We start from the raw sequence: 12,149 nt of genomic DNA, 5'->3' as shown, positions 1-12,149 counted from the left end.
ATTAATTAAATGCAAGACGCTGATGTGAACAGCTATCAGGGAAGAAATCTGAAGTGAAAATAAAATACAAAGGAATTTTTCTGGGAAATAAATTCCATTATTTATAATAAACAGAGGATGGTGTTAACTCTATAATGCTTAGAACTAGGGAAGGAAATTCATTTTCTCTTGATGGGGAAAAGACAGTAGTAGCATCTCAGACTCAGGGATAGGGCAGGGAAGACAGAGATGTTTTGCATCTCTAAAGGTGAGCATTCAAAAGACCACCCCCCACCCCCCCAATGGATGACAAAGCCCCTTTCATCCAGAAATCCAGAAGAGCAAGTTTGTTGTACGCTTTGATATGCTACAGACAGTCTTCTCAAATGGCACCAAGTAGCTAGCTCCTCTCCCCCGGTTAATTAACATTTGGGAATGTTATGTAAGACCTGAACAATGAGACCATTTAAGTGTCTAAAAACTGAAGACTGAGGGACTCAGTTTTTCTTCCATTTCTTGTTCTGGTGAACTCTTCACAAGAAGGGAATTTTATAAAAAACAGGCCTATGTCACACTCTCTAGCGTCCCATCAAAAAGCATAGGATTTAGTAAACTTCCCACCCAAGCTGTGTATTCTCAGAAGGAGTTTAGCCACACCCAATGGCAAGCCTAATAGCCTTTCGGATGCTGTTAGGGAATGCAATTATAACCAAACCGGTCCTTCTGCGCACATTCAATTCCTAAGCATAATCAACCTCCTAAATGAATAAGACCAGGCTCAAGAACAAGGACGTGATGGTGGGGGGAAGTGCTAGGCAGTGACAAGAGCCATTTTCTCTAACAGCCCTGTAGGCTTGGCATCTCATCCTCTCAAATTGGAGGAAGGGTCTTAAGAACAAAAAGAAAACCAGTCTTTAGGATGGGTCAGGAAATGGGACCCATCAAGCTATTCCCCTCAAGGGGGAACCCTTGGGCTCTCCCTCCCATCTTCTCTACATGGTCATAATTCATTGTTGAGTATCTAAGAGCTCTGAAAAGCCCCCTTGTTGCTGGACCCACACAATGCCCCAGTGTGTCCCAGAACCCCAGGGGCTGGCCCTTTCTCCCTCAAAACACATCCATGAAATATGCTAATTTTCCAAATTTAGAACATGCCCCGTTTAAGTCTAAAATTAGCACCACGTCCAAGCTTGGCTGCGGCACCCAAGGGGTTTTTGTCTCTCAGCAGCCGGACAAAGAGCAGACGGGGTCCAGCAGAGCATCTGTCTCACCTTCCAAAGAAGCTCACACTCCCTCTCCTCCAGGGCCTTCTTGTGCCTCGATGTGACTGCCTTCACTTCGGACTGGACCACCTTAGCTTTCATTTCCACTTGCTCTGCCACAGCCTGGGCCTGTTCAATGCTCAGCTGGAAATAAGAAAAAATAAGAAAATAAAACCAACACTGAGGATGTTTGCCCAGAGCAGCTTATGGCAACTACAAAGGGGAGTCTCACCCGTGCAGGGGCTATCACTCAACCCAAGAGGAGGGTTGGCACGGCGAGAGACTGGTACCTGTCTGACATGTAACCAAAGGAGTATTTGGCAGACCCAGTGTCCTCTGTATAAGAAGTTACACCTAAATGGTGTATGTCAAGACTATTAAGAGATGCTCTGACATGGGAAAACCAGTGTCGCTGAGGTCCAGGCCAAAACTTGAAATGAAGTATCAAATGTAGCAGGTTAGCATCAAGCAGCTGTGATGAGGCGACAGCGGCTTATTTCAGCCAACCCTTGGGCCCCACTCCTTGCCTGAATAAAAGCCCCAGAAGATACAGTGATTTTCCAATGAGTCCCCAAACCGGGACACCCCACCTACCCCACCACCTAGTGTTGGTTTGCTAGGTCAAGTGAGTTAGTGCCACTCCGAAAAATCTTCTCGTAAGGAAAAGATACAAAGTGGACAAAGGGAATCTCACCCTTGCTTCAGCAAGAAATCATATTTCCTAAGATTTTGGAAATTAATTCAAAATTGGTGATCTCAAGTACTTGTTAAAAGAATGCCAAGTCTGAGAATTAGGAAGCCTGGGGTACAAAATCTTACCATTGCCATTCTGCATATTAAGATGGGAGTTTCCAACGTGGAATTCTCCCTCCCACCCCATTGCCCCTAATCCCAAAGAGGTTCCCACAAGAAAATAAGAACCAATAGAGTAAGACAGAAAAGCTCATAGTCCTTGGATTTCATGGCACAACTGTGTGACCTTGGACAAGCTGTATCATCTCTCTGGCTCTCAGTTATCTCCTCTGTAAAATGAGGGTTGGTCTTATGATCGCAAAAAACCACTGCAGTTCAAACAGAGCGAGAACCTCTCCTTGGGCCAGGGATTCCAAACCCTAGGACCCTGACTCTTTGGAATCTATCCTGATCCAAGAGCCTATGAGATCATGGACTTTTCTAAGAAAATGGGGACTTAATGCTAATTTTCTGTCTTTTTTTTTTAAACTAGGAGAACAATTTATTTAATAACATTATAAAGACAATCATGTGATAGAGCTAAATAATGGACTTTCAAGGGGTCCCTCCTTCCTTCCAACCTTTCCTTTCTAAATAAATTTTTATTCATTGAAAAAAAATTAAATTAAATTAAAAAGATTTTGGACAAATATTTCTCAATCCATGAATAAACTTTTTGAAGTCTTGGGCAAATGGGGTCAAGTGGCTTGCCCAAGGTCACACAGCTGGGTAATTATTAAGTGTCTGAGGCTGGATTTGAACCCAGGTCCTCCTGACTCCAGGGCCGGTGCTCTATCCACTGTGCAACCTAGCCGCCCCTACTCTACATTTCTAATAAAAAAATAAACAGCTATTCCAAGTAAGGCAAGAACCTTTTAAGTAGGTTTCCTCCTTCAAAAGTCTCTCCCCAACTCCCGTCTTGCCCCCGACTCTCAATAAACCACATTACTATCATTACCTCCAAAAAGAGCTGATACGAAATCCTGTGTCTGGCATCTAAATGGCCCCTTCCTATCTTTCCGTTCTTCTTATACCTCACTCCCTTCCTTGCATGCCACGGTCAGGCTATCCTGAAGGTTACTGCTCACAAGTGATACCCCCATGGCCCACTTCTAGGCCCAGTCAGTGGTCGTGCCCTTCATGGTTCAGTCTAAACATCTTCTGCAGATGACTTTTCACAGGCTGCTCGTCCTCATCAGTATGGCTTAGGCACTATGTATCTTTAATTATGACCAAGTTTTTGTGTTTTGGCTTTGGTAAACAGTAAACCCTAATAAATGCATGTTATTAATTGGCTGATCTTAAGAGACACACTCATACATAGGTAAGGTGTTCTGGCCCGTGGATGGAATCCTTAATTCAAATTTCTTTGGAATTACCTTATAGGATGACAAGTCCTCGCCATTCATGTTATTCCTGTTAACGGGCAATGTTGATTCTGAGATGAGAACCTAACTCTCCAATGGGACCCAGACCCTTCTCCTTCACCTGTGCCAGACCGGGGGAAGATGACATCAATCTATAATGGGGGCTCACATGCCTCAGAGAGAATGGCAAAGAGATAGTAGGTATCCTGATAGCTATGGGAGAGTAAGCCAGCAGCGTGGGCCAGGGTCCTGAGCGGGGTTTGGAAGAGGGGGTCGGCCAAGCTCAGAACATGTGAAGCTGGGGAGAATGACAAATCTTTAAGACTCTAGAAGGGGCAAATGATATTGTTCTAAATCATCTGGGGGTGGGGTGGAGGTGGATAGGGGGCTTTTTTTAGTTCAAGATGTTGACTTTTGGGTAGCTAGAGCATCAACCAGCCCTGGAGTCAGGAGGTCCTGAGTTCAAATCCAGTCTCAGATGCTTGATACCTCCTAGCTGTGTGAGCTTGGGCAAGTCTCTTAATCCCATTGTCTCACAAAAAAACAAATTACAAGACATTGATTTTAAAATTATATTTAGGTGATAGCTTTGTAATTCTGTAAAAAGGTCAGAATGTTTTGTTTCTGGATGTTTGTGATACAGTTAGTATGTGATAGGAATTAAGACATTAATAGTGAAGCTAAATCAATGACAGCTTTTATCTTATTTTCATTTCTTTTCATTCCTGGTAATCACCTTTAGAATCTCTTTCAAATTTCCTGATTTCCCCAATTATGGAGGGGTGGGGCCACTTTCTATCAATTTTTTGATCACATAATCAATTGGTTTCAACCAATCTTTGATGATTTTTTCCCATTAAATGAATAACTCCAGATAGGCAGCAAAATGGGGCTAAGAGTAAGCACTGCCCCCTCCCAGGGCAGTTGTGAGGTCCCAGTTGTAACACGCTCTATAGACATGAGCTATTATGATTATTGGCTCTTTTACACACGCAGCTGTAGGTTCTAAGCCCAGTCAGGCTCTAGAGTCCAGAATCATCAAATATTTACAAGTCCCTACAAACTGATCAGCAAGCTTTCCTACAGGATATGTTATCACTGCTTCACACACTGTTGTTATCAGCATCACTGGCTGGGGTCCCCCAGGAGACCCCAACTGGAGGGGAGGGAGGGAGATCACAGGCCTGAGAGTTTAGATGTTTAACGTATGCGATTCAGTCTCTTCTCCCTGCTGAGGAAGAAACTGGGGGAGTGTTGTCAAACAAAGTAGCTGAGAAACACTACATTCAAAGTTAGACTGGACAAACTAAACAGCAAAGAGTAAAGCAGGGGCCTGGAAAGAGACGCCAATTCAACCAAGTCCACACCACCCACATTTTATAGGTGAATAGACTTAGCTTTGGAGAGACACCACACTGCCTCTCAGACGGATTCGAATATTCATCAAAGTAATCTTCCAATTGTGAGATGGATCATCTACAAATCTCCAGGGAATCTCCCATACTTCAAAGCATCAGTTCCACCTAACACGTCTGGCAAAACTTTGACCATGGACGAAGCAGCCCAAGTATCCCAAGACAGAGAAGATTTTGCTGCCTAGAAATAAACTCCAGAGTGTGAGAAGTAACCACAGCAAACACCATTCCTGGGGATTTTTTAAAATAAAAGTTGGGACCACATGGAGGGATGATGATGCTGGGTCTCCAAGGCTAGACTCAGGACAGGGCTAGGCTCCAGATGGTGTGAGATCTCAATCTGGGGCCCCCTTCCTTGAACTAGGAGACAGGGTAGCCACCGAGTCTCATGCTGGGAACCCGGCATCCTTGTTCTTCCTCCCGACATCCCAGGGAGACCCTGGGCAGGTAACTTGGCTCCAGTCGTCACCTACATGGACCTACATGGCTGGTACTCGCCTGAAGGACAAGAGGCCAGTGTCTCTGGAAGATAAGTAAATGTGGACTAGAGAAAATGACCCAGGCCAAGGCAAGGCTGAAACGGGGGGAGGGGGGCAGGGTGGAATGACAGCTTTTATTTCTTGGCAGAGTGCGGCCGGAGTGGGGGGACGACACTCCAAATGGCCCCTCTTCCCAGGGTGGCCACCATCTCACTCTCCAGGCTAGCTTGTGGCATGTTTCTGAAACTACCCCATCGTGTCGATCGGCGTGAGCCGAGAACATGGAAACACTTGGGGGGGGGGGGCAAGACTCCGCCATCCCCCATAGTATGTGGGCCCTGGGCTGCAGAGGAGGGGGAAAGGATTAGCCCCTTTTAAGAAAACTGTAGTCATTGCCTCATTCAAGTCATTCCAATTAAAAGCCAGGCCACATTTGCCATCTGACTGTGTAATCTCTACAGAAATGAAGAGGGGAAAACTGAGCATTCTCAGCTCATCCAGCTTAACTGGAAACCAAGGCCTGAAATCCATGGGACAGGAATCAATCATCTGTAAACAACCCTGATTACTTGTTAATAGAAGGTGAGATCTCAAACCCCCGAATTTCTCCCGGCCCATTCACTCCCCCAGTGATCATGCAGGGTGGGAAGAGAATCAAGAGAACAACAGGAGAGAGATTTATATCAAAGGGCCGATGGAGACTCACTCCCAACAAAACAGGTCGGCACCAAATGGTTCAAGTTTTTAAAAGCCCAGTCCTCTCCCTTCCACTTGGCAGACAGTAGGTGCTCAATAATGAACACCCCAGGAGAGTCACCGAACTGGAAAGTGTAGCAACTGTCAATTGAAACCACTCTGGGGGGGGGGGGGGGTCTGCTGGGGCCAAAGAAAACCCAATAAAATAGGAAAGAATAGTAAAATTAGTAACATGTCTTACGGAGCCCGTACCTTTAGAAAAACAAGACTTTACCCTCAAGTAGACATCCTGTGTCTAACTTTTAAAATCAAATGTTTTGACCCGGAGCTAGCAGCCAGACAAAGTGGAGACCTAGCTTAGAAAAAGGCCTGGGTTCAAGTCTCACCCCCAAGAGTTACTGGCTGTGAGACCCTAGGCAAGTGATGTAACTTTTATAATCTGAGCAATTTCTTTATTGAGTCCCTAACTACTTGCCAGACATAGCCAATAACATCAGTTTGAGAACATCCCAGGGAGCCCCATCACAACCAAAGTTGAGGGCATCTGGGTTTTTTTTGGATTTTGCAAGGCAGTGGGGGGGTTAAGTGGCTTGCCCAAGGCCACACAGCTGGGTAATTATTAAGTGTCTGAGGCCAGATTTGAACCCATGTCCTCCTGACTCCAAGGCAGGTACTCTATTCACTGCTCCACCTAGCTGCCCCTGAGAGCATCTTTTTTTTTTTTTTTAAAGTAAATATAAAAACAGTCAACCAATTGGTAGAAGCTCAAGCCTAGAGAGCCTGGCCATATTCCTCTAAAATACGGGAAGTGGTCATGAAAGTTCAGGGCACTTTACAAAGTTAAAACACTGAGTCCCCAAGAGCTTTTCCTACATAGATTGGTTGGGGTGACTTTTGAGGCCCTGAGAGGGGCCCCAGGTGCCCAGGACACGAAAGGGAAGTCACACAGGGGCCCAGTGGATAGAACACAGATCCTGAAGTCAAGAGGACCTGAGTTCAAATCCAGCCTCAAACACTTAATAATTACCTAGTCACTTAACTCCATTCATTGCCTTACAAAAAAAAAAAAGGAAAATCACACAGTAAAGTATCAGTATTGATACTTTACTGAACCCAGAACATCAAATTTAAAAGTGCTAACTCCACAATGACCTCCACCCAAGAGCAAACAGCAAGACGACCTACCTGAATGGCCTGGCGACCTTGCTGAACATCAGCCAGCAGCTGGATGGTAAGGGTTCGAGAGTCCTGGAGAGCATCCTGGAGGTAGATAAAGCTATGGCCACCATGGCGCCCCATCGTGCATTCTCGGCAGATGGGAACGGAGCAGGTATCACAGTAGAAATGCAGCACCTATGAGACAAGATGAGGCATAACCATAAGACGGGCCCACACAAACCCCTCCAGGAACCGTGGTGATGGCTCAAGGACATTCTTGGCCATCTCTCTCTCTTATCCTTGAGAAAGGATTCTAATAGATTCTTATAGAGAGGAAGAAAGATGTCCCGGATGTATGGGGTTTCAATTCGAGACTAAAGTGTGTGACCTCGGGCAGGGTTTCATAGCCCATGCTCCCCTCCACTAGCTCACTCTTGAGGCTTTGTGCTACAAGAGTTTTAAGAACTCAGCAGCCTTGGGGGGGCCTCTGAAAACACTGAGGATATTACCACATCAGAGACTATTATGGAATTCAAACAGAGCCTCTACTCCCCGACAGGATGTTGGTGACTTCAGTCAAGGACGAGCTGTGTGGCAGGCCAGGAGGCCGGGGTAAAAGCCACCATCAATCACCATTCACACAGATGCGTGTTACCATTCCCATCTGGTGAGGGAAGACCAAGAGCAAAGTCCAAGGCTGCCGCCAGGAGCAGGAAAGACCGCACAAAGGGCAGCCAGCCAAGGGAGCGGGCAGCTTAGGCGTCTCCCCAGAAAGGCAGCCAATGCCAGCTAGTTTATAGGTGACTTATTCCAATTCCACACCTGCCTGCCCCTGAAAAGAGGGACCCAACTAACCCGCCCAAGGTGAGAAATGAAGGTGCTAATGAGGAGGCCCAGATTCTAGTCTAAACCATCTCAGGGCTACATAAATTCAAAGACTGAAGGTGCTGGTCGGACACAGTCTCTTCACTACCAAGTCACCCTTCCCCACCATGCTACAAGGACCCCAGTGAGCATGGGGAATTTCAATCCCTAAAATGTACAGAAACCAATCCCCTCCCAGAACAAACCAGTGCTAAGTGCCAAGACGGCATGGATTCAATAGAGACCCAAAGGCGAGAACCAGACTGGTTCACACACCTTCATCAGATGCTTTGGATAATCTCCCATGAGGATGAGCTCCCATCCCAATACTTTTATCCAGTAACAAAAGCCACTCAGTTTAGCCAACTAAGCAAGAGGCCACAGCACACCGAACTGAGTGGAACTAGTCCCAACAATATTCTTGCTCAATTCCATCAAATATAAGATGAAGAGAAAATCAAAATTGTTGTGGTTCAATCATGTTCCCCTCTTCATAATCCTATTTTGGGGTTTCCTCGGCAGATATACTTGGAGGGGTTTGCGTTTCCTTTTCCAGCTCATTTTACAGATGAGGAAACTGAGGCAAGCTGGGTGAGGTATCTTACTCAAGGTAAGTTTACCTAGCTACTAAGTATCTGAGGCCACATTTGAAATCAGGTTTTCAGGACTGCGGGCCAAGTGCTCTTATTCACTGAGTCATCTATCTAGCTACTCCAAGAAAATGAATAGGATAACAGCAAATGGTATATTGGTACATTTTCCTAGTTCCAATGCTTTATATACATACACCTGTGCAAAGACTCTAAGAAGGGACCTCTCCCTAGGCTTTCTGTCCCCCTCCTGAGTTCATCTGTAAAATGGGACAACGGTCATGTCTACCTCACGGATTGGTGTGAACAACAAACAATATATAGAAGTTAAGTACTCTGCAAACCTTTGAACCAATAATTAGTGCCACCTCTTTTATCATCATCACCACAAGCATCATACTAGTTTACCTCTTCACTCATACACATGGAGAAATTGAGGCAATGACTTATCTAAGGTCACAAAAATAATAAACAAGGCCATGGCATCCTGGGCTCTTTCCAGGACCTCACAATGTCGTTTTGCATGGCGTCTGTCCAGCCTAGACAAAAGAGAAATTTTTCCCTTCAAGTCAATTTTTCTGCTATTAAGGGTAGGCTGCCGCCACGTGGCAGGGACCTCATCTCATTCTATGGCTATCCTATGCAAGCTCTATTTTAGATGTCTTATTAGAAGTGGAGACACCTTAGGATTTCCCTAGTCCAGGGGAGCTGAACCTTCTCAGGGTCTGGCTTCTCATAATGACATTTTTAAATGCATAAAATCAAAAACATGCATCACAAAGAAAACCAATTGTACAGAAAGTTGTTAAAATATATAAAAACCAAGCTCATTGACTGTAGACTGGGAAGCCCTGCTCTGGTCTAGACTGAGCTCCCAAAAGTAGTGAGCAGATAACCGGACTGGTGTATTATGACTTTAAAAGCAAAGCAACAAATCCTGGGCCACTGAGAATTCAAACAGTGAGCCTTAGACTCTCCAGCCAAGTGCCCACTCCCTCCCCTTGTGTGCCACCCTTGGTTACGAAGGAGCAAATATCCACTGAGGGGCAACTGATCCAGAGGTCACAGCTCTGCCCCAGGTTCTCTTCAGGCAGAATCTTTCCTGTTCCCTCTCCCCCAACCAGAATGACCCGCCTCCCTGGAAGGTGCTGGTTTAGGGGCATTTTGTCATATGAATATGCAGTCCTTACTCCCTGGGCCCTGGCACAGCTCTATTAGACAGAGGCCAAGAAAACCAGTATTCTTGCAAATAAATATAGCTAGTATGTACAGAATTGACAAATATTATCTAGTCTGACTCTCCCAGCAACCATGGGAGGCAGCTATATTCTTATCTCCATTTTACAGATGAGGAAACCAAGGCAAAGAGAAGAGAGATGGCTGGGTCACACTATGAAGTTGGTGCGTGAGCCCAAGTTCCAACTCAGATCTCCCAACCCCAAGTGCAATGCGCTATCCACTGTGCTTCCTAGCGGCCTGGACCTAGGCAGACTGGGTCTAGAGTTTTACGGAGAAGAAAGCTGCGGCCTCCCTCAAGGGAGCGCCAGGTCTAGTCTAGTTCATGGATAAAGCAGGAGTTGGAGGTGGGTCCCGACTCCCTCTTACTCCGATGCCCCTGCACTTCTACTGGAGAAGGGAAGTCGCATTATTTTATAAAGAGAGTGATGAGCAATGGAGGCACTTCCCCATTGGGCTCCCAAATCTCTTTCTAGAGTTCCCACACCTGCCCCTCACCCATCAAACACACAAAACCAAACCAATCGCAAGCTTTATCTCCTTCTCCCTTCAAGACTGTGTCCAGTGCTAATTCCCCCTCACCCAAAGAATTTCCCTTCAGTATAAGTGCTGTTTCCCCTAATAGAAAGTTAAAGCTCCCTAGGAAAGCAGGGCTGAGAACACAGTAGGTCCGTTCACAAATGGGAAGAAGGATTTGTCCGGGGATAGTCTCCAAGAGACACCAAGGTCCAGTGACGCGGACAAGATGACTTCCCAAGATGCAAGCCTCCCATACCCACTCTCCCAGCTCAGAAAAACTCTTTAGGGTGACGCCACTACAATCCTACAACCATCTAAAGTATTTCAGAACTGGCCAAAAACGCAATTCAGCCCGGACTTGGAGTCAGTAAGAGTCAACATTCCCAACCTGCCTCTGCGAAACTGAGGACCTCTGGTAGTTCCTTCTCCTTCTAAATAAATAAGCCTTTGAAAATGGCTAATTTTGGGGGCGGCTAGGTGGCACAGTGGATAGAGCACCGGCCCTGGAGTCAGGAGGACCTGGGTTCAAATCTGGCCTCAGACACTTAATGACCTAGCTGTGTGGCCTTGGGCAAGCCACTTAACCCCATCTGCCTTGCAAAAACCTCCAAATAAAGACCAACCCCAAGGTCTCCTCCATGTGAGTCCATGGAAGGAATTCTGCCAAAGGATCCCCCCAGGGGGCCATCTGGCTATGTGGAGGAAGGGGGAGAGAGGGTCCTTCAATTCCAGGCTGTCCCCACTACCCCGACACGCAGCACCCTACCACCTCTGGAGGAAAAGTAAGCTGGAAAAATGAGTTATGCCACAACAAGGAAGTCAACTACAGAAAGGTCTCAAACCTACAAAATATTCATGGTTGCAGTTTTTAGTTGGAGCAAAAAAATAGAAACAAATGGGATGCCCCACAACTGGGGGATGGCTGAACAAATGAGACTAGAGAAAGCAGAGACGTGACGGTTCAGAGAAGTATGGAAGGTTCTGTTTAAACTGTCTGATCTGGAGTTAAACTAACAGAACCAGGAGGACAATTTATGCAATGCCCACAGCAATAACAGTCAATTCAATAAACATCCTGCTAGGCATTGTACTAGAAAAGTCATGCAAAGCTCTCAGAACTGATCAAAGCAGGACCAGTGAGGACCTCAAAAGAAAAGAATGAAGAAGCAGCATCCCCCCTGCTGGCAGACAGATGATGGAACTAAGGTTCAGATGGGGTAGGCCATTAGCAGACATGGAGAACGGTTTCACTCATTCTTCTGATTTAGACGCATTTATTAGAAGGGAGGGTATCTACTTGGAGGGAGAGGAGGGAGATCAGTGGAAAATGATAGTCCCAGTGCTGCCCCCATCCCCCAAGAGAAGAAAACATCCAAAAAATACAACGGGTGAGGCGTAAACCTGATGACTTCAGGAAAGGTTCTCCTGTCCTCTGCAAAAACATTTGACAACAGCAGGAATTCCTGGGTATCTTTCAGCTCCCCGCTTTTTTAGGGGGAAGAGCCCTAGCTGCTTTCAAAGGGAGGTAGGGGGCCAGGCAGATGTCTGGAACCTTCCCCTGGGATGCAGCCACAATCAGCCGGTAGCTGATGAATGGACACTGAGCTTAAACTCTGACCTGAGTGAATGACAATTCCAGCATGGTCAGTGGCCACCGCCACTGGCCTCCCTGCCTTGCTTATCCTCCCACCCAGCTTTCTTCCTTTTCCCCCGATTTCCCCAAACTGAGCCATGGACAAAGGCTATGGAATGCAGAGGGCATCTCGGGGTCTCTTTGTATTGGGAAGGGGGGGGTAGTGTAGACCGCCAAACTATTTGCATGAGGAAGTCGTTTTAGAGGATGCAAATAATG

The 12,149-nt window shown here is 46.2% G+C and overlaps 1 protein-coding gene across 1 annotated transcript in view; it reads right to left on the bottom strand.

Moving 5' to 3' along the window:
* The window catches only part of TRIM71 (tripartite motif containing 71), a 78,760-nt gene that overhangs the window by 9,170 nt on the left and 57,441 nt on the right, over positions 1 to 12,149 (bottom strand). The window contains exons 3-4 of the mRNA XM_074195203.1: positions 7,116 to 7,283; positions 1,251 to 1,385 (exon numbers count right to left, since the gene is read on the bottom strand). Coding sequence (XP_074051304.1) covers positions 1,251 to 1,385; positions 7,116 to 7,283 — 303 coding nt within the window. The remainder of the gene's footprint in view (positions 1 to 1,250; positions 1,386 to 7,115; positions 7,284 to 12,149) is intronic.

The sequence above is a fragment of the Macrotis lagotis genome, chromosome 7 (genome assembly GCF_037893015.1).
Source record: "Macrotis lagotis isolate mMagLag1 chromosome 7, bilby.v1.9.chrom.fasta, whole genome shotgun sequence".
NCBI lineage: Eukaryota > Metazoa > Chordata > Mammalia > Peramelemorphia > Peramelidae > Macrotis > Macrotis lagotis.
This window is presented reverse-complemented; position numbering and strand designations above follow the sequence as displayed.